General features: G+C 31.5%; 4 protein-coding genes and 1 non-coding gene across 6 annotated transcripts; 2 read left to right on the top strand and 3 right to left on the bottom strand.

Moving 5' to 3' along the window:
- Positions 1 to 4,524: 4,524 nt before the first annotated feature.
- On the bottom strand, positions 4,525 to 6,788 carry LOC123917252 (aspartic proteinase nepenthesin-2-like). Its single transcript, XM_045968923.1, has one exon. It carries the CDS (start codon positions 6,301 to 6,303, stop codon positions 4,873 to 4,875), a length of 1,431 nt encoding a protein of 476 aa, XP_045824879.1. The 5' UTR covers positions 6,304 to 6,788; the 3' UTR covers positions 4,525 to 4,872.
- Positions 6,789 to 9,121: 2,333 nt separating this feature from the next.
- On the top strand, positions 9,122 to 9,193 carry TRNAE-UUC. The gene has a single exon. It is a non-coding gene; the product is annotated as a tRNA-Glu (tRNA).
- Positions 9,194 to 10,125: 932 nt separating this feature from the next.
- On the bottom strand, positions 10,126 to 12,867 carry LOC123917253 (glutathione S-transferase F9-like). Its single transcript, XM_045968924.1, has 3 exons — positions 12,652 to 12,867; positions 10,921 to 10,969; positions 10,126 to 10,719 (listed from the first exon to the last, which is right to left on the bottom strand). Exons 1-3 carry the CDS (start codon positions 12,793 to 12,795, stop codon positions 10,265 to 10,267), a joined length of 648 nt encoding a protein of 215 aa, XP_045824880.1. The 5' UTR covers positions 12,796 to 12,867; the 3' UTR covers positions 10,126 to 10,264.
- A 2,043-nt stretch (positions 12,868 to 14,910) lies between these two features.
- LOC123917255 (glutathione S-transferase F9-like) lies at positions 14,911 to 16,774 on the top strand. Its single transcript, XM_045968925.1, has 3 exons — positions 14,911 to 15,112; positions 15,200 to 15,248; positions 16,074 to 16,774. Exons 1-3 carry the CDS (start codon positions 14,969 to 14,971, stop codon positions 16,526 to 16,528), a joined length of 648 nt encoding a protein of 215 aa, XP_045824881.1. The 5' UTR covers positions 14,911 to 14,968; the 3' UTR covers positions 16,529 to 16,774.
- Positions 16,775 to 20,067: 3,293 nt separating this feature from the next.
- Positions 20,068 to 24,933, bottom strand: LOC123917256 (protein JASON). 2 transcript variants are annotated; one of them, XM_045968926.1, is made up of 7 exons: positions 24,557 to 24,933; positions 23,480 to 23,531; positions 23,220 to 23,299; positions 21,629 to 21,876; positions 20,635 to 21,313; positions 20,471 to 20,553; positions 20,068 to 20,398 (listed from the first exon to the last, which is right to left on the bottom strand). In XM_045968926.1, exons 1-7 carry the CDS (start codon positions 24,692 to 24,694, stop codon positions 20,290 to 20,292), a joined length of 1,389 nt encoding a protein of 462 aa, XP_045824882.1. In that variant the 5' UTR covers positions 24,695 to 24,933; the 3' UTR covers positions 20,068 to 20,289. The 2 variants fall into 2 exon arrangements, with proteins under 2 accessions (XP_045824882.1, XP_045824883.1); XM_045968927.1 differs by having other exon boundaries at positions 23,480 to 23,528; positions 24,557 to 24,932.
- Between the last annotated feature and the right edge of the window lie 2,886 nt (positions 24,934 to 27,819).

The following is a 27,819-nucleotide window of genomic DNA, read 5'->3' on the forward strand; positions in this document are numbered from 1 at the left end:
TATTTTCCCTTATTACTTTTATAAATTAGTTTGTTTATTGGTCTTACCAAACAGTCTCATAAAAACTCTTGCCCCGAAAACTAAAAAGTAAAAAAAAAAATGCTGATAAAAAGAAAATTAAAAAAATAATTAAAAAAATAATAATATAGTGCTGACAGTACACCATAATATCATGTATTACTTTTAATCCAATGCATAATGAGCCTTGTGCATGGTGGGAGACCTAGGAGCCTTGTGCATGCTAGCCAGCGCCTTGTCTATGTTACCCTAGTTAGACTAGGTGATTTTGGTAGAAATGTGAACAAAGTCTAGTCAATGATTATTTTGGTCAATATTCAAAATTAAATTCTCTTTGACGGGTTTCAGCTCGCCTATTGTTAGAAATTGCAATCGAGACATCGATTTTCGTAAGATCAAGGTTGTCTTTGTGGGGGTGGGGGGCTAAAAACTTAAATGCAGTTTTAGTCCCCAAGTTTCATAATTGCTTGATTTTGGCCCATCATGTTTCAATTATTTGATTTTAACCCCCTAAGTTTTACAATTGCTCGATTTTAGCCCTGCAAGTTTCAATTGCTCGATTTTGGCCCCCAAGTTTACCCGATTTTTGCATTTGGTAGCCTCCCGTTGAATTTTTTGATTAAAAATTGGTTATGTGGCATTTTAAAAATAAAATTTGTTTTTTTAAAAACTAAATTATATATATTTTTATTATATGTAGTTTATAAAATAATTTTGTTATATAAAAAAGTAAAAAAAAAAATTCTGAACTATTTTTTAAAAACTTTGTAAACTTTTTTAAAATAAAAAATAATTATTAAACCTTTTTTTAAAAAATTAATACATTTTATAAAAGCAAATATCATTATTTTATAATTAAAACATATTTTAAATTTTTTTAAAATGCCACGTAACCAATTTTTAGTCAAGAAATTCAACAGGGGCTAGCAAATGCAAAAGGGGTTAATTTGGGGGGCAAAATTGAGCAATTGAAATTTGGAGGACTAAATCGAGCAATTGTGAAATTTAGGGGGTTAAAATCAAGCAATTGAAATATGGGGGGCCAAAATTAAGCAATTGTAAAATTTAGAGGGACCAAAACTGATTTAAACCTAAAAAAAATGGATGCCATCTCTCATTCCATAACACCTTTAAAACTAAAGAATTTCGACCAAAAATTGAAAATTTCCACCAACACTCAAAATTTTGCGATATTTTACCTGTAGATATAGTTTTGCTAAAGCTCCCCTTCATTATAGCATGAAACTAAAAACAAAGTTTTTTTTGGATTTAGTCACTCATTACATGGGATAGCACACCTTCTTTTTTTTACAAGGCAAACTTAGCGCATTTCATTCATGTTAGTAGCTTTAATACAAGGTGGACAATAATCAAATACTTGGTGACTAGCATTAAAACGAGCCGCATGAACTAAATCATAGGATATTCGATTAGCTTGTCTTCTTACATAACTGACCTTATAGTGTTCAAAAGATAAAAGTAAACTACGACATGTGTCGATCATAGTACCAAATTCACTACTATCATGGCACTTATTTTATAAGGTAATTCATTACTTGCATACAATCTTGTTTCCAAATACATATGGTTTGTATGCACATTATTTAGCCACTTCAAAACTTCCAACAAGCCAATAGCTTCAGCTTCAGAGATGTTTGGTTGTCCTTCAAATCTTTTTGCAAATGGTTTCATGAAATTTCCTTGCTCATCACGTAGACGTGCTCCAATGCAAAAAATATTCTGCTCATTTTGTTTAGTGCTGCATCTATATCTATGTTGCATTTTGTATAGTGCTGCATCACATCAGATGCATTATGCATATCCCCACAATAAAAGAAGTTAGACCTATAGTACATATAACTTTACACTAGTATTATGAAACTACTTCTTCCCGTCACTATTATAAACAAAAGATTATTTTTTATTTTAATTGAAAAACTAACGTATCTGATTCATGATATAAGTCAGATACATTAATTTTTCAATAAAGCTAAAAAATGATTTTTTATTTATAAAATAGTGACCGGATGAAGTATTAGTCTAATTAAGTAACTGGTAGTGACTCACTCAACTCATGGTGAAACGTGTCATGAAAGTTGAATATACAGTACTACATTTGCTTACCCATAGGTGCGTGCGTGATGAACCATAATCCTTTTGTTTTGGCCGAGAAAACTATACATATGTTAGTGTTTATTAGTCAAAGAATGTTATTCCCTTACGAAACACAAGACAAATGAAATGTACAACAAGTGTATGTATAGATGACTAATAAAGAATTACGTACACTTGCATGTCACACACAATCTCGATTTTCAAATCAAAATGAATTTTTCATAAGATTTGAAGAGTGTAAGGAATAAACAACAATTAATAGTAACAGTCTTTTTGAAGGCTTCATTTATTATTATAGTTGAAATATGTGGATTAATTTCAACCTATCGAGAAGTGGCCATGTATCCGAATTCGCAAGTGTATTTGGTTTGAGGAAAAGAAATGAGGAAGAAAGAAAAACACACAAATCAAATTCAAAGAATAAACTTAGACTAAATTCTTGTCTAAATTTTATTCATTAGTTTATGTGTTTTTCTTTCTTCCATCTTTCATTTCCTAAAACCAAACACACCCTTAATAAAAGCCAAGTGTGGATTGAAATCATTCTCACATTGGGCACTAGTCAAGGAACAAAATATGGTAAAAAAATCTTAAAACTTGTGTATTATATATTTTTTTGAAATATAATAAATGTTTTCAATACAAAACTTATTTACTTTGATTTCCTTAATCAGTGTCATGGAGGAACTTCATTGAAAAATATAATTATTTGACTTTCAAAAAATTGAATACACCACTTTTTTTTATCATTGACGAATATATGAATTAGTTCCACTTTTAAAAATATATATTAGTTTCCTTAGGGAGTGTCCTAAAAAGTAAGAACAATCTTTAGCATTTTCCTTCATTTTTTATAAAATAATTTAGATGAATTGAGCTCAAAGACTCACGTGTAGGGTAGATCTCAAGCTTTAAGAGTGCTTATAGAAGTACTTGCAAATTATTCACTAAATAAGAATTTCTCTTTCTCATGTCAATAGTAAAAGTTGAACTCACGCTCTTGCAGTGTATGATCCAATCTTGACTAATTGAACCAACATTCACTGCCGTAAAAGCCATTCTTTTTTTTAAAAAAAAAATACAACATCCATGATTATAAAGAATAATACTAGCAATCCACTTTCTAATATTTTTCAACACAGCCTATTTTATATTGGTTAAAATATGAGTTCCACTACCAACGATGAATTAATTTAAGTGGTAAGAGTCAAGAGTTCGATTCCTGACTCATACGTATGTATACTGAAAATTCGGTTGAGAGGGAAGAACCCATCTTATGTGCCCCACAGATTTCCCAATAAAAATTAGTCATTATTAATGACGGTGGAAACTTCGTATCAATATCATATGAATTATTTAACGAGCGCTGAAAAGGTTGCTGAATTATGATTTATAGAGAGGGTCGGTAGTCTAACACTCTAACTAGATATATGACTTATTTATGATAGAGATTATAACCTTTGTTTAATCCATGTTATGCAGCTTACTTTACCCAGTGAGATCAAAATACTTGATTACTGTTATATAGTAATCTAAAATCTAAATTGAAGTTCACATCAAACTATATGATGGAGTAATTATTTATTGAGCAGTACCTAAGAATCATTCAAACAAGGAGAAAATGTCTCTAAAGAAAATGAGAAAGATATTATTTATTTAGTACAGTTTGATGAAAGGAATGTGTTGCTGTTTTAGATTCCTGTCATTATCTCTTATTAATTTATCAATGACAAATTGACAATAGAGGAATGTTGGAAAATGTAAATTCAAGACACCTAAGTCTAACAATAGAGTTGACTTAGCCATTGTCTGCAAGCAGATATTAATATTTTTTATATAATACTTATAATATATTATATGGCATACCTAACTTATAAACCATTGAGTAACGTATTAATGTCAGCTAGAGTAAACAACCATATTCCATTTGACTATTTATTCAAGAAAAATGAAGAGTTTTAAAAATATAAAGTGTAATAGAGAGATGGTCCACAAAAAAGTTGAATACTATAGTGTCTTTGATTTCAAATTTGAAGATACGATCCTAATTTAATTGTAAGAAATACTGAAATTGTTAAGTTGGAAACTATGACGGAGATTTGAATTCAGATTTTTCTACTTTATGTGTGTAAGTTTTCAATGAACATAATTGCATGAGAAATTTGAATAAATCACTATTGTTATGTGATCTGATATTTTGTACATATATATTGTTAACACTATCATACATGATTTCATTTTTTTTTTCACCATCAGTTTAATCTGGTTCGGGGGGTCACTTCTGGCATCAAGTGGTTCCAGCCCCCTCCCGATCGCAGTTACGGGGATCGAACTGCGGTCCTCCCTACCAAGTTCAGCATCAATCACCACTTAACCAACTAACGATTGGTTACATGATTTCATTTTGAGAATAAATAAACACAAAGATGGTCATAAACAACAATACCATGTAGAATTGAAAGAGGCAATGAATTCAAAATTGAAGCAAATTAATTCATCACAAAACAATGAAACCTTTAGTTTGCATTGATCCTAGCTAGTTCTACATAATTTATCTGTTCTGTATACATCATTTACTAATATCTTAAACAAAACAAACTATTTTATAGGATCCTACTACTGTGTCCTTGATTTCTAAGGAGACAGGAACATACGCATGGTGGATGAACCATGACCGAATGGTCTTGACGATGGTCACTACAAACGGAAGGAGCACAAACCAAAAAAGAAAGATGTCAATTAAACTTGAGAACACTTCATTGGAGCATAACCAAGTCTAGATTTCTTAACATCATACAAAATATGAAAATTTTGTTGTTGATAATTTCCAATTATTGAAAGAGCAGATTTAGGAGTCCCTAAAATAGCCAAACAAACCACATCATCAGATTCAATCTGAATAAAATAATTCTCAACTGGAAAATCCCAAACAGCTCCATCTGAAAACAAGATTCCAAATTCAGGCAATTCCATTTCTTCAATTCCACTAACATTATAACAAGGCTTTAATGGTAAAAAACTTTCAACAATTGCATAACCCTTAATTTTCTTCATAAATGCTTCCTTAATAATCTCATAAGCTGGTTCAGCAAAATAAGTTAAAGTTGTACCAGAATCAATTATTGTACCACCAACACCTTCTGATGACAAATTCCATGTTTCTTGAGGTATGTTTAAAACCTCACCACCAACCATAATAGATTTTATCTCAACATAGTAAAATGTGTTCTCTTTTCCACCAACAAAAGAAGTGAAATTCAAATTATGGTTTCTAAGAAGCTCTTTGTTTTCACCAAATATCAATTTGCTACTAACACTTGAATTACTATTTCTATCCACAAAACAATAGGAAAATGAATGACCATAGAGATTTTGTAGCTGTGAAGCAAATGATAATGGTCCTCTTCCTAATCCTAATAATCCGGCTGCGCCGTGAAATAGTCCTCTATTCCAATGACCACAACCAAACATAACATTTTCGACGATTTTGAGTTCGGTTTTACCATTAGGCTTTGTAAGATTTACTGTGAATGTTTCAAGTGCAAAATCGCCGGTTGTGTTTGAGCTATCACCATACCAATAAAAATACGGACAAGTTTGATTCTCCTCAGCCTTGCAAGAAGGCTGAGGAGGATCAGGCGATGTCACGAATTGACATCGCGGATCATGACAACTTATATTGTTGAAAGAACTAGAATCTTTTGGATCATAATATGGTCCATTTTGATCAAAACAAACATAACAAGGAACACATTGAATCCAGTTAAGATCACTACCGGTATCGAGTATTAGAGAAAAATGTTTTGATGGTGTACCGATGAACACATCGATGAAATACTCACCGGAACCAAAACTGACTCCTGACTCCAAAGTTGCCACAAGCTGACTTGAATAGTTGCCGGTAAAATATTCCGGTGGTGTAGCCGGAGAAACCACCGGCAGCTTATAGGACTTGTTTGATTCTTCCTTTGTATTTTGTAGCCTTGAAATGAAGTTTTGGCTCTTCTTTTCAATGACCCTTTTATGCAAAGTTTGAATTCTTGTTAAGTCTCTAACTGCAAAATCAGTCAATGATTTTTTAGGCTCAACATTGTGATTCTTAGAAATAGCTTTTAAAGTGAAGAAATGTAACACAATGAGAACTAGAAGGAAAGAAACTTTCAAAACCATAGTGATAAATGAATTATCTCTTATGGAACCAATGAAAAATAACTACTTGTATAAACTTGCAAAATTTGTCTAAAGTTGACAAAATCCAAGAAGAACAAAAATCTACAACAAGAGAAGATTCACAAGCAAAATCTTAAAAGAGAAAGATTGAAAATTCAAGTAAGATAAATGAAGATAAAATGGTTAATAAAGGAATAAAAAAAATTATAAAAAAAAGAGGTGACTCATATCAAGAACAAATGAGAAAAACCAAAAAACGAGGTTATTTTATTAAAAATTCTTTAAGGTCATTAATTTCAAGGTGTGTATAATGCAATGCAATATTTAATGGGAATATATAATAATTTTTTGTTCCTCTTAAAGGGTATTTTCCTCTTGGTTTCCTCCTTCATTGGAATGTATGAATCAGACCCATGTCACAAATTTTAAGACTTTGCCGTATGGAAAATAAATTCCTCACTGACTAAGGTTTCATAAAATTTCCACAATGCATGAATTATTGAATTCCACTACTTAAATAATTTGTTGAGTCTCATAATTTGTTTGCTATGAGTCCTTCTTTTTCTTCTTGCGTCTAATCACTAAAACGTGATGCCCATGTTATGTGACAAATTCAAATGAAAAAAATGACTAAACTAAAAAAAAACTGAGGATCAAAATAAATTATATAACTTAGCATATATTTCTCCGTCTTAGAATGAATGATCTATTTCATAATTACATAGAGATTAAAAAAAATTAAGGTGACTACTTCTCTCTGCCCTCACAAAAATTGAGGATATATACTCTATGAAATGACACCAATTAAATTCAGTCATATGTGTCCAAGTCAAACATTAATAATTTTATACCAAAAAGTAATTTTGACTACTTTAATTTTTAAATAATTATATTTTAGGTTACTACTTTTCATTAATTATATTTTAGGTCACAATATTCTTATCATTTACTAAAAAACATTTTTCACAAATCATATTCATCTTTTCTTACGGATTCATTTTTTCTTTTTCCGTAAGATCAAATTTTTTGCAGGCGCTTCGCTTGTCGTCGTCATTGCTTCACTTGTGATCTTGAAGATCGCCGCTTTCTTAGGCTCCGGAATCACTTCTCCATCATTTTCCTCTTCACAATTGTCTTTTAGAATTTTGTTTTGACTACGTTTGTTCCAGAATCGGTTCATCTAGGTAACATTGATTTTATTTTTTATTCTCTTGTATTTTTCTATTAAGAAGCGCCGACGAAAATAATTGATCTTACGGAGAAAGAAAAGATGAATTCGTAAGAAAAAAAAATGAATAGGATTTGTGAAAAATGTATTTTAGTAAGTGATAAGAATATGCGTAACCTAAAATATAATTAAGTAAAAGTAGTAACCTAAAATATAATTATTTGAAAATTAAAGTAATCAAAATTATTTTTTGGTAAAAAATTATGGGTCTTGTTAACATGTGCCCTCATGGCACATGTTAAGATATCTCAATATAGAAAATCAACATTTAATGATACAAGAAATTTAATGCTTCAAAAGTAAAAATACACAAGTTAGCATTTAATAATTTCCATTTTTGCTTCCTTAACATGTGCATTAAGGGCACATGTTAACATTATCCAAAAATTATTAATGTTTGACTTGGATATATATGGCTGAATTTAATTTGTGTCATGTCGGCATAGGACACCTATCCTCAATTTATGTGAAGCTTAATTAGATAGAGAAAACCAAAGTTTAATAATGAATGAGAGTGATATTTTCACTAAACTGTCTTTGAACATTTATTAGTGTAATCACTATTACGTAAATGCACAGTGAAATATAATGACTCAAAGTGATGAAAGTAGAATTAGAGGGTAAAATTGAAAACAAGTAATTAATATTGTTTTGAAAATCAAAAGTGCACAATTTTTTTTCCAAATAAATTAGTACTTATAGAGTTTTTCTTTTTTGACACAACTCAAGTCAGAGTTATTTATTTATACAAGACTGTAAAGACTCAATTTAATCCCGAGTGAAATATCAAATACCTTTTGAAATTTCAAAATTTGTTAAATATTCTCATAAAATTTGGAAATTTAAGGAGGATATTTGATATTTCACTCATAATTTTTTTACGGTTAAGATTAATCTCTCACAAAAAAATATTAAATTAATCATTGACATTTTCATACAAAGGATAAATTAATTATACTTACAATGAGCCAAGAATTGAGTTGAGTCTTGTCTAAAAATATTATGGACTAATTTAAATATTATTATTTTCATATACTATATTGTATATTGAATGATCACATGAAAATTAAGAGATAAAATTGAGTTGAAATTAGATAACATTTATGACTAGCTAGTAGGATGCTCTTTTGTTATTTTGGCTTTAAAGTGCCACCCACCAACTTAGGCTGCAACTAAAAAATGTCAAGTGAAAAAAATGGATTTCTAAAGCATATTTCATCTTTTTTTTCTTCTGTGGAACTTTGGAATCTGGTCGTTGGTCATAATTTGTGAGCCTATCTCACAACTGGAGGAAGAGAAAAAAAATCAAATGTACTTGTGACTTTATTAGATAATGATGATGGAAAAATGTAGCTCAAAAATACTAAGGGTGCCCAAGTTTACACGTCTAAAAGTGTTAACACATTTTACAATTCACATTGAAATGGAGGTTTTGTATTAATGTGACGATAAAAAATATCTTACGTCATTATTTAAGGAGTAAAACATATTTTTTCTAAGAATGTACAAGTCAAATAATTTGTAAATAAAAAACAAAGATATTAAGTTTAGTAGTAATATAAATGTTGGTGTGCAACTAATAAACAACAATCCGATGTCGTCCAGCGGTTAGGATATCTGGCTTTCACCCAGGAGACCCGGGTTCGATTCCCGGCATCGGAACTTTTTATTTCTTCTTATTTTCCATCACTACAAGCCCATTCCACTTCCTTTTCAAGAGGCCCATTATCATTAAACACTTCCTTGTGTGGTTTTTTATTGAATTCTTTCTAATTGGTCGTAATGGTTTTATGGAAATGGGATTAAATAATCTAAGTTAATGGTTTTATCTGTTTTTTTGAGGTTCTAGTTCTATTGATAAAGAAAATGGTGAAGGTGACATAGTTTTAACTTTTAACTTTTAGGTAATAAGGAAAAGTTGAAGTAATATTGCACAACCACATTGGCCACCCTTGTTGTGAGAGCTGTGGATCCTCCTCTACCTCTATCCCTCAAGATATTTAATTTGTCAACAGTTTGTGATTTGGTGCAAGAGATTGTACTATATTTAACAATGCAAGTTTTTGCTCTGTCAATTGAAATCTTTTACCGTGGGAGCTTTCGTTCAAGCGATTGAACTTTAGTTGAGTTAGCGAGTGTGTATGTTGGTTCTAGTGTTTGAGCGAGCCAGTTTTGAAGAAGTTTTAAATAATCAATAGCAAAAATGCCAGTACATCGGTAGGATTTTGTACTCATACTTATGTTGATCAGGGACGATCCAATAATTTATAACTATAAGTGAAGTCTAAAATAAATTTTACTATGAGTCCTTTTGTCCTAGACTAGATAAAAATTAGAGCTTTAATAGTCTTACTCTTAGACCAATCCTACTATTGATTCATCCCTTAAAACGTATGTGTGCAAAATTTAGCTACATAATACATTTCATCACTGATACAAGATGGCAATTTTCTTGTAGTGAAAGATTGATATACTTATTCCCTGTACTGTATGTTTCCTAATAATAGCCCAAACACTCATAGATAGATAATGCTAATAATAGATAAATGTTAACTTTAGCATCAAAGTATCATTTTCCTAATGATAGCTTAAAATACTAATAGATAAATGCTAACTTTAGCATCAAAGTATTATTGCAAAGTTTCAAACATACTACATGCCCTTGAAGATAGGGGAACATTATTGTATTCAAAAGAAAGAAAAAAAACAAAGTCACTTCCACAAACCAACAAATCACATAGGGAACTTATAAAGTTCAAGAACCTTCTTCCAAGATGGCCTATTACTAATATCATCCCACCAAGCACTAACATGCTTCCTTTCCCTTACAATATTCTCTAGTCCCATTGAATTCAATAAATAATGTCCAAATGGGAGATGACTAAGGTCAGCAAGGCTAAAGAAATCACCAGCCAAGTACTTAGTTTTTGATAGCCTCTCCTCATAAATGTCCAAAACCTTTCCAACCTTTTCTTTACTCTCTTCAATCACTTTTGGGTCAGATGGAAGGCCAACTAAGGGGTAAACCAAGATATTCATGACTAGGTTGTAGACTGGTGGGTTGAAGTTATGTGCTTCAACTTCTAGCCATTGCTCCACAAGACCCCTTTCTTCAATTGTCTTTCCAAGTAAATCAGTTCCTTGGTTTTTGTACTTTTCAGCATAGTATCTTAGGATTGCCCTAGATTCTGTAAAATTATAAGGACATAGATCAAAATTAGATCAATATTTCCTATGGTGGGATACTCTTAATTCACATAATCAGCACATTGATGACTGTTCGATCAATATCGGATATTTTTGTGAATTGTCCGATCTAAATGCAACAATCACCAATGCACTATAAAGATTTAAAGGCTAACTATAAAGATACTAGTGAAGGGGCTAACCATAAAGAATATAATCACCATCTTGAATAACAGGGAGTAATCCAAAGGGCTGCATATGAAACAACCATTGATTTTATTATACATGAACAAAATACAAAAGAACTCTAAATTAGCACTCTAAATTGAATCAACCAAAGAACTATATATTAAAAACACCACTCTAAAATCTAAATTAGTTTAAAGTGTGCACAATCAAGACGCTGAGCTAAAGTCAAAATACAAAAAAGTAGCAAAAGCTAAAACAAGAGCAAATAAAGGTCACAAATCTCTCAAATCCAAACAAAGTAAAGGATTGAAAACAATAAGGTAACTTTTTTTTAAAGAAAGATCCAATTTCAATTGTTAATACTACCCGAAGGACTGCTTTTCTGTAAAATACATTATATGTTGCCATACAATTATATTGTTGAATTTGCATTTTGGATTTTTTTTTTTTTTTAAAGCCAAAATATGGGTTGTATAATCTTAATCAGACGGTTCAAATCATGTGATCGCGTGGTTTTCTAACTATATAGAATAGGGATCCTCTTTTTCCGCATTTGTAAGAATTGACGAATAGCTAGTATAGCTTGTCTAAGGGTTACCCTTATCTTGAAGAACTTTGCTATTTCATGCTGCGTTAATTTTGATTTTTTCCACATTCATGTCATTCTTTTGCGCTAAACATAATTCTCTATTTTGAAAAAGTCGAGATCCATTTTACATTTTTTAGATAGAAAATAATAAGAGCTTCATCTCCCGTATGTTTCTTGAAAACAAACTCCAATCAAAAGTATTCATCTAAATGGAAAAAATAACATCAAAAGGGTGTGCCTAAAAATAAGATTTTTATTCCACTTGAACGAATACTTTTGGATGGAGTTAGTTTTTAAAAAATTGAGAAGCTCTCAATAATAATGTATTCTCCGTAATATTTTATTTTAGGGTAAAATATGTTTTCAATCCCTACTTTTATATTGAGTTTTGGTTTTTGTGCCTATACTTTAAAATCACTATTTTTAGTCATCAGTTAATATTCAGTTTTGGTTTTAGTCTCAAATGCTAAGTTAACTAACAGTTGACTAATGGAAGTCCACGTGGCGTCGACACGTTGGATTTCATTGACACGTGGCATCCAACGTGGACTGCCACTTCATTTTTTAAATTTTTTATAAAAAAATTAAATAATTTTTTTAATAAAAATAAATAATTATTTTTTATAAAAAATAAATAATTATATTTTTTGCCAATAATAAAAATCGATGGAAGAGAAAAGGTGCGAACGAACAAGTGAGAAAGAACGATGGAAGAGAGCGATAATAGAAAGGGGTTATGATTCTTTTGTTTTAATTTTTTATTATTAAATCTATTTTTTTTAGAAAAAAATAAGCAATGTTTGTTTTAAATTTTTTTTTAAAAAAAAAAAATTTGACGTGACAATCCACATAGGATGCCACGTGTCAACAAAATCCAACGTGACAACGCCACATGGATTTCCGTTAGTCAACTATTAGTTGACTTAACAATTAGGACTAAAACCAAAACTACAAATTAATTGATGACTAAAACTAAAATGAGTGATTTTAAAGTATAAGGACGAAAATCAAAATTCAATATAAAAGTAGGGACTAAAAACATATTTTACCCTTTATTTTAATTCAATGAGCAAACCCAATCCGAATAAATAAAACACAAACGAAACTAAAATTATTATTAAGAATAAATTATTATTGAAAAACAAAGAAAAAGAACCTGCAGCTTGAGGTATTCAGCCTCCTTGTGCTCTCCCTTAAAGCCATCAACATGAACTGTTTCAAACTCGATCTCTTTCTCAATGAGACACACTATCACCCGTTTAGGGCAAGCATAGTCTGGGCCATACACCTTCACTACCATTGTAATTTATTGAAACCACAATTTCAAAGATATGGTTCTAAGGCATCTCTGAGTTGTTGCTTCTTATATAGGGGCTTCTTAAACCAAAAAAAAAAAAAAAAGCATAAAATTCCAAAACAGTCATTTAATGAGTCAAAATCAATTCAATTCATTCAAAAATAAAATCTTGAGAATTTAAAACATTTAAAGACATATTAAAAGTCTTCTAAATATATTTCATCTTTTACTCTTTTTTTTGTTTACAAACCTAGGGATTAAATCCAGAACTTATAATGTATTACCCAAACTTCTCACCACTAGATCAAATTTAGTGGCTTTTTCATAAGAAATTCAATCTCCAAATCAATTAACATAAGATAAAAGTAAGAGAAAATAAAACACACAAAAGAGAAGAACAAAATACACAAAGCCACTAGGTTTGGTCTTAATGGTGAGGGGTTTGGATAGTATGCAATAAGTCCTAGGTTCGATCTTCTCTGGCTCCATTTTAACAAAAAAAAAAATACACAAAAAAAGAGAGGACAAAATAGAAAATGCAAATACAAAAAACAGAACAATGTACAAGGATAATAAGTTGCTGCTGCTTTTATCAACAACGCTAGATTTAGAGAATTTCGGTAAATTGGGATAAAGTTTGTGTTGACAGAGATGAGGGTAGTTTGGGCGTGCGTAGGATTAAAAAATTTAATTTATCTCTTTTAGAAAATTGAGTTGGAGGTTGTTGCTGGATAAAAAGGGGTTGTGGTTTAAGGTGTTGGTGGTTAAATATGGGATGATAGATGGTAGAATATACGGGAGGGGGGAGACAAGCTTCCTTGTGGTGGAAAGACTCGTCTGATGTTAGAGATGGGTTTAGTTTGAGTATTAGGAGATGGTTTGAGAATAACATTAAGGGGCCCGATTTTGAAAGGATATGTGGTTGGAGGGCAACTCTTTGCATATTCATTTTAATAGATTTTTTGAGTTGGCTATCGATAATAATATCACGGTGGCTGATATGTATAGGAGAGATTGGACCGAATGCTGGGGGTAATGGGTGGAGATGGCTTAGACATCTCTTTGCGTGGGAGGATGATTTGGTTGTGGAGTGTTGTGTTGCTTTCGAAAAATTTGTTTTTGCATGTTGACATTTTGGTTAAATAGATGTGCATCTTGATCCTTCCAGTGGGTACTAAGTTAAAAGTGCATATCATCTATTAACGCATCTGATTTCAGTCATGATGAAAGCACACAAGGACACTATTTGGAATAAAGTCGTTATGCTAAAAGTCCCTCTTTGCATTGCATGGAGACTTCTCTATAACAGATTTCTTCCGAAAGACAATCTGACCCGTCGTGGGATGCATCTTGAAGATTCGGTGTTGTGTTTATGAGGGTGTGGAGTCATCGAAACTATTGATCACTTGGTAGTTGGTTTTGATATGTCTTCGTTTCTTTGGATTAAAATTTTAGACTAGCTAGGTATTTTTGGTCTTTTACTGAATGTTGTGATCGATCATTATCACAGTTTTGCAATATTTTTCCCGTTGGTAAAGAGATGCAGATTGGATTTCAAGTGTTATAGTTAGCTTGTTGTTGGTATCATTGGAAAAAAAGAAATAACAGGTTGTTTACCCATATGAAGTATTATTGTTGAAGCATTGGTAAAGAACGTGAAAATTGTTTCTTAGTGGTGGTTGAAGACCCGTAAGCATGACTTTAATTATGATTTCAACTTATGGCTCTCTTCAAATTTCACCGTAGATATTTGGTGAATTAAGATCTTCTATTTTTCTATTCTTTTCATATCTCTCATTACTAAATTTTTTAAGTATTTTAAAGTGTAGTAAAAATATTTAAATTCATATAATGTCACACTTCTCATTTATATTTAAAACCTTATAATAATAAAAGAAAAAGAAAGAATAAAAAATGAAGAGATATCAAATTGTATTTGATGTATGATTTTGTGTTCAAATAACATTTTTCATCATTTATTTATTATGGAATTTTCAGAAATGCGACCAATATTTTTTGACAAATGGACACAGTACAGTACATAGAATCCAATTATCATGATAATGACAATGACATCATCATTGGAACCTAACTTTTACCTCCATTATAAAGTACAAGAAATTGAGAAACAACTAAACTCATTCTACTCACAAAAACAAGATAAACAAACATAAACATGGTAGTGAAAGTGTATGGTCCAGCCTATGGTTCCCCAAAAAGGGTGTTAGTGTGTCTGTTTGAGAAGGAAATTGAGTTTGAAGCTGTTGATATTGACCTCTTCAAGGGAGAGCATAAACAACCTGATTTCCTCAAACTTCAGGTTCAATTTACTTCACTGGGTTTCTGAATTTTATTAAAACAATTTGTCTTGCATGTATAATTATACCTATTTCTCTTAAATTTTCAGCCTTTTGGAGAAGTTCCTCTTGTTCAAGATGGTGATTATACTCTCTATGGTTAGCCACTTTACCCCCTTTACTATTTCTGCTTTTTTTTTTTGTTTGTGCTATGTAGTTAAAGATTGATGATTTACTGATTTTAATTTACTGTATAACTTAATTTTCCCTCACTTTGTAGATCTCTTTATGTTAAACTTTGAGTTTGGATCAAGATGTTATTTTTTAGCTAAATGCATAGGGGTTTTGAGTTTAACATTCATAACAGATTAGATGGTTATCCTTTTAGTTTTAGACGAGTAATCTGTTACAAACGTTAAACTTAAAGATCCCCGATGCATTTACCTAAAAAATTAACATCTTGATCCAAATTCAAAGTTTAACATAAAAAGATCTTAATCTATTACAAACTTCAACTACCAATTTAGTATTTAAAAAACTTAAAAGGACTAATTTGTTACAAATGTTTGCATGCATGTAGCCTATTTTTTTTTTTTTTATTAATGTTGAATTTAATTTTGATGTTAAAATTGTTCATATTGGCACTGTATGTTTACCTCGACCTGATTTTGATTCATGTGTTTTAAGCTATATACGAAGCACATGCAAGGACACCCGACATTACACTGATAACTTATCAGTGATAAGTACACATAGACACCGTATATAATTTTATAAAATTGAAGCGATTGAATGTAACCCCATGTGTCGTGTGTCAGTGCTACATTGGTTTTTTAGAGGTTCATAGAGTTATAAATTATAATTAACTCAATTTAATAGATCTTTATCTTAAAAAAAAATGTTTCTGATCCCATGTATAATTTCATTTGTTAAGGTGGAATAATCTATTCATACTAATAGACTAATTTCAAACAAATTTTTCAGAATCTCGAGCAATAATCAGATACTATGCCGAAAAGTACAAGAACCAAGGAACTGATCTGTTAGGAAAGACAATAGAAGAAAGAGGTCTTGTGGAACAATGGCTTGAAGTAGAAGCACATAGCTTTCACCCTGCAATCTACAACTTAGTCATCCAAGTTCTGTTTGCGCCATTAAAGGGTGCTCCCTCAGACCAAAAAGTGATTGAAGAGAGTGATGAAAAGCTCAAGAAAGTGTTGGACATTTATGAGGAAAGACTATCAAAGACCAAATACTTAGCTGGAGATTTCTTCAGTCTTGCTGATCTTAGCCATCTCGCATTCGGTCACTATTTAGTGAACCAAACCGGGAGAGGAAATTTGGTTAGAGAAAGGAAACATGTGAGTGCTTGGTGGGATGATATTAGTAGCAGACCATCTTGGAAGAAGGTTCTAGAACAATATAAGTACCCTGTCTAATGGTTTTATTTGTGATCAATGTTCCAAACACCCTAAATAAGAGATTTGGTTTAGGAGAGTTTCTACTTTCTTGTGGTTTTTGTTACTTGCTTAAGAATAAAATGGAGCCTGCTGCAATGTACTGAACTTGTGTTGGATTTCCTGTTTTATTTGTTCTAGTCATTGTGTTGTAGGAAGGTTCAAATATATGTATGTTTTTGTCAAACATGATTTCAGTAATAAAATTTGGTGTTTGGTCATTTTCAATTACAAATGATTATGATTTTGATCAAAAAAATAAATTACAAATGATTATGCTATAAGGTGTTTGGAAGAGCTTATTTGACTATATTTTATGACATTATACCAATATTTTATGGCATGTTAATAAGTTTTTTTCCTTTTTAAGATTGTAAGGTCTTCAAAGTCCTTGACAAATGCATATAGGGGACACACTAGTTCATATGTTAAGTTTCAGTTGATTGTTTAGTTTCTAATTTGCTAATATCATTTAGTGGTGATTAATCTATGCTGGTAAATTTGTAGGACACATGTTCTTTTCTTTCGATTGAATTTTCTCTGTGTGGTGTGTTTGGTTGTGTGGAAGGAAAGGGGGGTCGAAGTAAAATTTAGAAATCGATGAATGAACGTGAAATAAAGTTTAGTCCAAATTCACTCCTCGATTTCCGTGTTTTGCTTTCTTCCCCTTTTTCTCATCCAACTAAACACACTTACACACCCTTAGGCAAGACTCATAGATCGAATTTTTTTTTTACCATTTATTTTAAGATTCTAAATCGATTTTCAAATCCATTGTTAATTTTAAATTCTAGTTTTAATGTACATATTATAAAAGGAGATGAAAATTGACTTATTTTCGAGCTTAAGTAAAATAATTTATATAAATAAATTTTTAGACTAATTCGCAAGTTCTTCTTAGCAACAAAAATTATATTTTCGTAAGTTGTTTTTTCATAAACCACGTAATAAACTTCCCTAATAAACTTATGAATAATACCAATAAGTCACCCGCTCAGCAAAACAAGGATAGTCCAAAAGTGAACCCATAAAGTAGGAACCAAATAATGGAGGTTAGGTAATTGCCCTAATATTTAATCAAAAATATAATAGTATATTGCCCTAATAAAGTAGATTAGAATAGATGCGACCACCCTAATAAAGTGTATGAGTAAATAAAGTACATATACGAGTATTAAGTGTTAACAGTACAGTATTTGATTAGGATTGCATTGTTCACGGTTAGGTGAACGATCTCACTTATTCACCCGGTTAAAACATTGGTGGTTATTAGATTGAAATTTGGTGATTTAGAATAATATTTCAAAATATTAGTGACTTTTTATTATTTTTTATTTTTTGAAGAAGCTAAAAATAATAAAATCCTTTCGCATAGAAGATAGAAATCCCCCCAGACAATATCATCCTTTCGCATCACGCACGGTAAGCCAGCTAATATACCTAGACAAACAACCAGATTCGACCACCACTAATTACATTCAAAACTAAAATCTTTCTTCTTGGTTTTAAGCCACCACCAAGAGATCATTTTAATGCTCCCCACTAGGTGATCCTTAGACAAACCCTTACCATAAAAACACGATTGTTACCGTCCTTCCAAATGAACCCACAACATGTCGCCGAAATCAAATAAAGGACATTCTTGACACCATATAGACAACACTCCACCAAATTTAAGAGCACCTGCAATGGCGCTTCACGAGAAGGACAACAGAGAAGCCCAGCCGACTTGCCACATTATACAAAACAGCCCCAAAAAAGTCACATTCAAAAAACAAATGTGAGAGAGTTTCCTCCTTGCCACAAGCAAAGCTAGAATTCTCGTTTAAAATCCCACGTCGAATTATTATTTTTTTTTTTAATTGTTGATTGCACGCAAACTGAATTTAAACTCACTTAGATCAAGTTTAATTCATGAACAAAATTTATTTATTTTAGGGCCAGTATTATTATTTTATCAAAAAGTAAGTCACCATTGAAAAATAGTTCTTCGTCTACTTCCCCAGTAATGCAGCTAAAAATTCCACATCCCTGACCCCATTTTCAATCAGAAAAATTGAAAGTTGAAAATCCATACAAAGATCTATATAAACATTCAGCAAACATCACTATTGCCTTATCCTTTGTTTCAATTCTCCACTCTCTAATTACAAAAACAATATAATCAAAATCAAATAGTACCAAAGATCTAAAATCTGAAAGGTTTATTTCAAGTCAACAAGAAAACATCTTTTAAAATAAAAAATAACGAAATTTAGAACCTTCAGATAATCATCATCATTAGGCTGATAGGGTAATTGCGAATTGAAAGAGAGAGAGAAGAGAGTGCGAGCAAGAAGGAGAGGAACATGATTCAGATTGAAAACTATTATGAAAAAGAACATCATGATGGGATGAATGATTAACCCCTTTAGATTCAGAATTGAATTAGTATCCACATGTTAGTTCCTTTTTCCTTCCAGCTTCAAGCGTTTTCTTCTCCACCTCGCTCACTGCCACTTTCTCGCTACCCTAATTCTTCACTACCTTCGTTAGTTACCCCCTTTTTATATTCGTTCTTTTCCATTTTTTTTACCCCCTCGTTAACCCCCTTTTTATTTTATATACTTGTACTTTCTCCATTTAAAAATAGAATCTAAATAAAAAAAATTATTTATAAAACAATTTTTTGAACAACTTATAAAACAATTTAAATATTTTAATTTCCAATGGATTGAATTGAATGTATATTTATTTTTCATAAATAAATAATTACAAAAGAAAATACATTTGGCAGGCTACAAAATTTTATTGTTCTATCGGTCAAAAAAAAAAAAAGGTTCGAGATCTCTAACACACAACATTCAACGATGTTTATTTTCAGATCTTTTTTTTTACACTAACGATGTTTATTTTCAGATCGTTAAAGCTGGAAGCTTATCTATATATTCAAGCTTCACAAGCTCCTGATCGAAATTGGTTCATAAATTTATAAAAACAATTTGTTCAATATCGAATATTTTTAAAATTTTCACATTTTCTTTACATTTATAGTTTGCAAGTTTAACCACTAAATTACTCGACTAAAAAAAAGACAACTTCAAAATTTTCAACCGATAAAAACCAATTGCCCAATGCCTAATATTAATCACAACATTCCTCATCAATTTATCGCCCAATGACTAACTCAATTTTCAGCTTGTTACAACTTACAACTGATTTAATCAAAATTTATGCATCCAAACTCGACAAAAACCCAACATTACATTGGTCTGAGTGAAATTAAACTCGGATCTCTATAACAAAGTCTTGTGCTCAAGTTTTATGGATAGAAAATATATATATATATATATATATATATATATATATATATATATATATATATATATATATAATCAAAAGAAAAGACTCCACTAAAGATGGTTCTCCAAGTTTTCCGACAAAGACTTGTTATCGGCAAAATCCGGTGGAAATTTCAAACCAATAACATAATTATATAAAAAAAATCCTAACCAATATTAAGTTCATCTAAATTCTCAACATTGAACAACTTCAAATTTTTCAACTAATAATGACCGATCTCCCAATGGCCAATATTTAACCCAACAATCCTCGACAATTATGTACAATACAAGTGGGCAATTTAATTATCACAAAATTTGAATAATGTAATGTGCTTGTTCCAACCATTCAGCACTGCATTGGGACTTAAACACGAAATATATATCTCTTATACCACAGAGTGATAAGGACAATTATAGATATCAAAATGATACCACGGACTGTGTATGAGTTGAAGGTTTCAACTGAGACAGTGCAGTATCACTTTCTTCATTCTCATCAAAAGCAATTGGTTTTCCGCATATATCCTTCCTGTGAAACAAATAACAAATCAGAAACACAAAGAGAGCTCACAAGCAAAAAGCAGTGCTTATATAGCCATACCTTCGAGTGATGACAGTATCCTCAGATAATGCCTTCTCCAACCTTTCTTCAAACGGCGTAGCATGCCAGCTCACTTTCTGATCCTGAAAACAATCAGCACTAATTAGGTATAAAATCTAGACTTCTAGCATTTTCACATAGAAAACAGTTACTATATGTCGTACTTCTTTGTATTTGTTGGTTGAATTTGGTATGCCATTGCCATCCCACCACTTGGGAGGAACATCAGAATTTTCCTCTTCATTCCAGTGTGCAGCAACCATCCCAATGATGGGCCTGTCAGCAGGAGTTTTGCGGACCTGATAATAACCCATCTCCATTTTCTTTCTTCTCTCCTCCAATATCACAGATGCAGGCTTCAACCAAGAAGACAAGCTTTCTTCCATGATAGCTTCATTTTTATCTGGTGTCGAAGTTGCATTTTGAGACTGCTCAGTTGATTCGCTCAGCTTCCTTGAATCTTGCACAGAATCATCTTCCTCAAGTATCATGCTCTTAGAGACATCCTCACTTAGGCTGCTATTTGGATACACAAACTGGGATTTAACTAGCTTACCATTTGGCAAGTCTTTTAAATTAGCAGGGTAAACAGTCCCAGGAGTTTGCATCACTTCAGATATCTTCATTGGGGTGGGATTTGGTGACTCTGATCTCTTCATATGCCATCCACTATAAGCCGATGACTCACAGGAAGAAACATCAGTATCACAGTCAAAACGCACTGACTTGTTCCTACCCCTACTCATTTCACTCCCATCGGTAGGATGATAGCTTCCTTGGCCACTTCCTTCCGCAGAGTCATGATATTCCCATTGAGTATTATTGTGTGCATTGGAGATACAGCTGTATATAAAAAAGAAATTAACTTTTGAAAAGGTTATATTTAATATGATCTAAATAAATGAGCACATTCAGAGAAAACCCCGTAAGTCATGCCCTAAAAAAATCCAAAAGGTAAGCACCCATTTTAAAGAGGAACACATTTTCTAAGGTTCTTTGATAGTCATTAGCAGAAGCCTGAAGCCTTTCTTAATATGGTGGTGTTCCCATAGTGCTAAGAGTAAATAACAAAACATCCACCTAAATTGATTGCATAGTTATTTCTACCTGTCCGTTCAACACTATTCAATAAACAAATTAACTGAAGAGATTAATAACCTGCTAGGTGTGTGATCCGAACAATCTGTTCCTTTTTCCCATTCTTCACAATGTTTTTTGGGAGTTGGTGGATTGAATGGTTGGACGTCAATTGGAACATTCTGAGTAGATGTATCAAGAAGCCAAGAACGAAACTCTGGAGGACCCGGATCTTTATTAGAAGAAGGTGACACTTTTAGTTTCTCCGTTGCTTTACGAATTTCACCAGGGGTACCTGCTATGGTACCACAAGCTTTTAGAAACTTTGCCTGCAAAATGTTCACCAAATCATGTGAATGAACTTAAATAATACAAAGCATAAATAAATATGTACCCATATAAAGTAAGAATCAACAAAGTAAACAGAATACAGAAATGACATACAGAGGTGTTTTTGAAGAAGTTTATATGTAAATAATGAAAACACACTTGACTCGTGATACAAAATTTATTTTGTACAGTTTCAAAAACAAATTTGAAAAAATATCCTATCACGACTCATTTCCTTCAACCAACAAGACATTAGCTATTTTAGATATTTGAGTTTCTGAGATTTAAAAAAGATTTTTGTGCCAGGACATGCAGATGCTCAAAATTAAATGATATAGAAATAGATGCATGGTTCGTGGATAATATATGACGTCATTGTCAGAAATGCACCATGGACAAACAGAAAATTTCGAACTTCATTACAAATGTAATCCAAGGCATGCAACTGAGACTGAGCCAGCGACTTAAACACACGAATATTTGTTAATTTATCATTGAAAAGGTTGATTTTTATAACAAAATGAAATCGTTCAAAACTACAAACATACAAACAGAACTGTAATAATAGAAAGAGATTGCAGTGAAGTTAAGGGTGTATATGTCTGACCAATAGATGCAGTGTTATGTAAAGTATGATACTGTCAGAATCTTGAAATTGTGCATAACCAAAAAAAAAATATATGAATCTTGAAATTGATGCAGTGTTATGTAGTGAGAGTGCTTTCTTAAATCCATGGTAAGTGGTATGCTAACGATGGTTCCTCTACGAACTGAATTATTAACATGTTTCAGACCACTAAACAAGTAAGACTGTTATTTCCTACCATAAACATAATCAGGAACATTGTTTAAACCTCGCTTCACTTAAACAGAAATTATAGATTCTTTTCAATTCAATACTGTGGCATTGGGAATCTTAGCATGCTTCTTTACATATACTATAGGAAAAACAATGTAAAAGAAAGCCAGCTTCAGCTCCCAATTCTGGTTAGTCTCAAATCTTTTTAGAATGCTTTTTAAAATTCAATGGTATCTGTATTAATGGCAAATGACTTAATTAATCCTTCATTTATTTTATTTTATTTCATCTATAAAATTGGAAGAAGTTCAATTAAAATCACAATGATGCATATCCAACCAGTATCATGAAGTCCATTACTATCAAGTAGAGTTCTCAATAGAAAAATCAAACATATTAATTTTCACTCATGATTTCTTATATCAGGAACAAAATCGCAAAATACACATCACAAACTAAAAACAAAACCTACAAACAGCTAATCATGTAAGAATAATCACACAACAAACAGTTGCAATAATACAAAAAACAATAGAAACATACCTCATCTTTAAGCTCCATGTTATCTCTCTGAGATCCTTCATCAAGATTCCTCCCATTATGGCGCACATTGTCTTCTCCCTCTTTTCAAAATTTAAAGCACAAAATTAGTACATTCACCGAGAGTCAGAAAAAATACACTGGACCCCGAAAGACTAATATCGTGCATCATAACAAGAAAGCCACATATGTAATGTAACATTAAAATTGACACACACTAAAACAACTCATAAGAAAAATAATGATAGCAAAATAAAATTTACCTTCTGATAGAAACAAGGTAGACAACTGATTTCGAGACTGCACATCATCCTGCTTTACAAAGAGCAAAATCATATCACTCGCATTGGAAAACAAAATTTACTAATTACACAGAAAACACATAGAATCAGCAAAGTTCAATGACCATTAGAACCATTCAAAACCTAAAATTTCAAAACCCAGAACCTGCAATCATCAAATTTGTCATCTCGTAGAGAGAAGAAAAAAAAAAACTAAAATGCAGCCGAATTAAGCTATCATTTAAACGTTCGATATGTTTGCAATAATAAAATCCTAAAATTTCAAAAACCAAAACCTATGCAATCAACAAATTCATCACTCAGAGCAACACAACGAAAAGTTAACTGCAGCGGAATTGAGCTATTATTTCAACTATTCCATATTTTTGCTACAAAAATTTCAAAAACCATAACCAGCAATTAAAAAATTCATAATCTCAAAGAGGGGAAAAAAAAGGTTAAAATGCAGCCGAACTAAGCTATCATTTCAACCATTTGATATTTTTGCTAACAAAAAAATCCTAAAATTTCAAAATCCAGAACCAGCAATCAACAAATTCATCATCTCAAAGAGAAAGAAGATGAAAAATAAAAATGCAGCCGAACTAAGCTATCATTTAAACCATTCCATATTTTTGCAACAAAAAAATCTTAAAATTTCAAAAACCAGAACCAGCAATCAACAAATTCATAATCTCAAAGATACAAAAAAGAATTAAAATGCAGCCGAATTAAGCTGTCATCATTTCAACCATTCGATTTTATTATTTTTTTTCCTACCAAAAAAAAATCCTAAAAAATTTAAAAAATCAGAACCTGCCATCAACAAATTCATCATCATCATCATCGCAAACGGAAAATTCAAACTCAACCAAAATAACCTAAAATTTCAACGATTAACATTTCAAAACCTCTCCACTAAAATTCTCCGAAATTTCAGTAAATCGTCCAACATTTCATAATCATGTAATAAACCTTGAAATAAAAAACTACATCAAGAAAATAAAAACACAAAACGAAAAAGAAAGAGTTACGATTGATCGTAAGTTAGTAACATACATTGCGTTTGTTGTGACGAGAAGGCACGGCGGCGGCGGCGGTGGTGGTGGTGGTGGAAGTGGCGGTGGTTTTACGGTGGTGGCGTTTGTTGTTGTTATCGCCGTCGCGGATTCTGAAACAAGTGAAGAGGCAACCCATGATGATGGTTAGATCGGAAAATGAAACCTAACTAACAAGAAGCGGATGATGACATTGAAGGAAGACTGATGACCAAGTTCAGGTAGGTCAGACTCAAGTCAGGTAACGTTTCTTTTCTAATTATTATATTTATTATTTATTATTACTAGTATTTATTTATTATTATTATTTGGTTTTTTGAATTTGAATATATGGAAATGAAGATAGGGAGAGAGGTTTTGTGTGTGAGGGAAAAAGAGAGAAATTGAAAAGTGAGAGAGAAAAGGTGTGTGTATTTTTTCTTTCTCCCGCTCTCTGCACTAAAAAACAAGACAAAAAGCCGTAAACCGGGGGAAGACTTTATAAACCGGATAAAACCGGCCAGTCAATCATTTAAAGCGGTCTGCTTAAATAAATTATTTTGTAGGAGTATTTTTTTTTTATTAATTGTTAGAGATTTGATCTTTTACTCGGCGAAAAAAAATAATTTGTTGTGGAGAATTCATTTTGTGTGTTGTCACACGGGTTCTCCAACAAAGATAAACATAATTATAAAATAAATCATAATCTTCTTTTTTTTTGAAGCAATAAATCATAATCTTGAATCTTCTAACCGTCGTTTAGGAATATATATAAAATGTAAGAATTTATGAATTGGCGTCCTTTTATGTGGAACAAAACATGAGAAAATAATTTGAAAATTTAAACAATTAAAATATAAGAAGGGAATACCATTGAAATTTAAGAATAATTGGTTAAAGAGTTGAGATGTACAAATTGATAAAATATAAGAGAAAAAAAAAGAGGAGAGGGTTCATTTTTGAGAAGTGATGGATATATAGTATATAAATATTAAATAGCATTAATATTATATAATATAAAATAATAATAATAATAAGTAATTTTTTTACATAAATAATAAGTAATTTTATATTATTTATAAGTACTCGATTCAACAAGAGTTACAAGACCAACCCCTCGGCTTAGAAAGTTAGAATCCACTCTGATTCATAACACCAACAAATCTTATACCAGGCTTTCACACTAACTACATAGTCTAACGAATCTTAAACCAAACTTTAATACTATCTTAAAAATATTGATTTATTTCTAACTCAACTTTAAAATAAGATTTACACTTACTTATAAACACATTTAAATCATCTCTCATTTAATATAAAACTCTTAATCAGTAGTACAATTATGAGCTTTACAACAATGAAGCTGCGGTTGTGACCGGACTAAAACCATCGTCTTTTGCTCTGATAGCAGAAAAAATGAGAATATCCATTAATGGAGGGAACATGGACTCCTTCATTTTGGTTGAACATTGTAAATGGAAGAGATCATAGGAAATAATGAACACTGATGAGGACTTCTTAACTTCCTCTACCCGAAATATTTAGGTAGTACTAGTATGCCAATAATTGATGATAATTGTTGACTTGTTTATTCATTTTTATTTTATTTATTATTGATGGTTTATACAAATGAAAAGCCCGTTAGAAACGATTGTAGTGTAATGTTTCCAATTTAAGAGAATAAATGTGGAACAAAACTACAAAAGATTTTAAAATAATTAAAATAATAAAACCTAAAAATAATTTCCAAAGAATTTGGGTATAGAGGAAAGGTTATAATTACATAACGTGGCGAATCAAAATTTTAAATTTGACTAAGAAAAAGTATTTAATGGTGCGTTTGATCTGCTAAAAAAATGAAGGATCGGACAAACTGGGAGACAAAAGACAGGGACAAAAATATCACTAAACCACAACACAACTTTTTGTCTCAAGTACAAGCTGTATAAAATACCAAAATATCATTTTGTTCACCAAACATCGTAAAAGACAAAAGATTGTTCGATATCATAAAAGTTTGTTCTATGTTGTTCTGTCTTGTACTGTTTTGTCCCGTACTAACTCTTTAACAGATCAAACGGACCCTTAGAGTGTGTTTGGATGAGAGATTCTAGAAATTCAAGGGATTTTAAATACTAAGAAATTCAATTGCTTCAATTGAATTCCCTTGATTTTTAAATTCAATTGTTTGGATAAAGTGATGAAATTCCATCAATTGTAAAATTCTTTGTTTAGGTAATGTAATGAAATTTCCTTCATTTAATTTAATTTATCTTAAAAATATCGACCATAGACCCAAAAATCGGCCGAAAAACTAAAATTAATTGTAAACCCAAAAACGACCTGAAATTCAAAAAATCGGTCCAAAACCCAAAAAATTGACCCAAAACCTAAAATCAACCATAAACACAAAAAATCGGACGAAAAACCTAAAAACGACCAAAAAACCTAAAATCGACTATAAACTCTAAAATCGGCCGAAAACCCAAATAATCAGTCGAAAAACCAAAAATCGACCCTAAACCCAAAAAATCGGCCGAAAAACCTAAAATCGGCCAAAATTCCAAAAATCGACTATAAACCCTAAAATCGGCCGAAAACCCAAAAATTGACTATAAACCCAGTTTTCGTCCGATTTTTTGGGTTTAGGTCCATTTTTGGGTTTTCAGTCAATTTTAGGATTTATAGCCGATTTCAGGTTCTCAACCGAGTTTTTTTGGTTTAGGGACGATTTTAGATTTTTCGGCCGATTTTTTGGGTTTTCAGCCGATTTTAGGGTTTATGGTCGATTTTAGGGTTTTTGGCCGATTTTAGATTTTCAACCGATTTTTTTGGGTTTTTCGGCCGATTTTTTGGGTTTTCGGTCGATTTTTGGTTTTTGGCCGATCTTTTGGGTTTTTGGCCGATCTTTTGGGTTTTTGGTCGATTTTTTGGATTTTGGCCGATTTTAGGTTTTTATGCCATTTTTTTGGGTTTTCGGCAAATTTTAGGGTTTATAGTTGATTTTTGGGTTTTCGGCCAATTTTTTGGGTTTTCGGCCGATTTTAGGGAGTTTATAGTCAATTTTTGGGATTTTGGCCGATTTTAGGTTTTCGGCTGAGTTTTTTTGGGTTTAGGGTCGACTTTGGGTTTTTCGGCATATTTTTTGGTTTTACGGTCGATTTTTGGATTTTCGGCCGATTTTTTGAGTTTCGGCCGATTTTTTGGGTTTCGGCCGATTTTAGTGTTTATAATCGATTTTAGGTTTTCTGTCGATTTTTTGGTTTTTCGGCCGATTTTTTGGAT

The sequence above is a fragment of the Trifolium pratense genome, linkage group LG3 (assembly GCF_020283565.1).
Source record: "Trifolium pratense cultivar HEN17-A07 linkage group LG3, ARS_RC_1.1, whole genome shotgun sequence".
NCBI classification, from domain to species: Eukaryota; Viridiplantae; Streptophyta; class Magnoliopsida; order Fabales; family Fabaceae; genus Trifolium; species Trifolium pratense.

Bases quoted from the DNA above. Each gene is read 5' to 3' on its own strand.
- LOC123917256 (XM_045968926.1), bottom strand. From the start codon at position 24,694: ATGGGTTGCCTCTTCACTTGTTTCAGAATCCGCGACGGCGATAACAAC. The intron at 23,300-23,479 runs GTAAATTTTATT...AATTTTGAAAAG, and splicing joins TACCTTGTTTCTATCAGAAG to AGGGAGAAGACAATGTGCGC. The intron at 20,554-20,634 runs GTACGACATATA...GATTGTTTTCAG, and splicing joins CAACCAACAAATACAAAGAA to GATCAGAAAGTGAGCTGGCA.
- LOC123917255 (XM_045968925.1), top strand. From the start codon at position 14,969: ATGGTAGTGAAAGTGTATGGTCCAGCCTATGGTTCCCCAAAAAGGGTG. The intron at 15,113-15,199 runs GTTCAATTTACT...TTAAATTTTCAG, and splicing joins CTGATTTCCTCAAACTTCAG to CCTTTTGGAGAAGTTCCTCT. The intron at 15,249-16,073 runs GTTAGCCACTTT...CAAATTTTTCAG, and splicing joins TGGTGATTATACTCTCTATG to AATCTCGAGCAATAATCAGA.
- LOC123917253 (XM_045968924.1), bottom strand. From the start codon at position 12,795: ATGGTAGTGAAGGTGTATGGCCCAGACTATGCTTGCCCTAAACGGGTG. The intron at 10,970-12,651 runs GTTCTTTTTCTT...TTTCATATGCAG, and splicing joins CTGAATACCTCAAGCTGCAG to CCCTTTGGATTACTCCCTGT. The intron at 10,720-10,920 runs GTTAGCCCCTTC...ATAATTTTACAG, and splicing joins TGGTGATTATATTCTTTATG to AATCTAGGGCAATCCTAAGA.
- LOC123917252 (XM_045968923.1), bottom strand. From the start codon at position 6,303: ATGGTTTTGAAAGTTTCTTTCCTTCTAGTTCTCATTGTGTTACATTTC.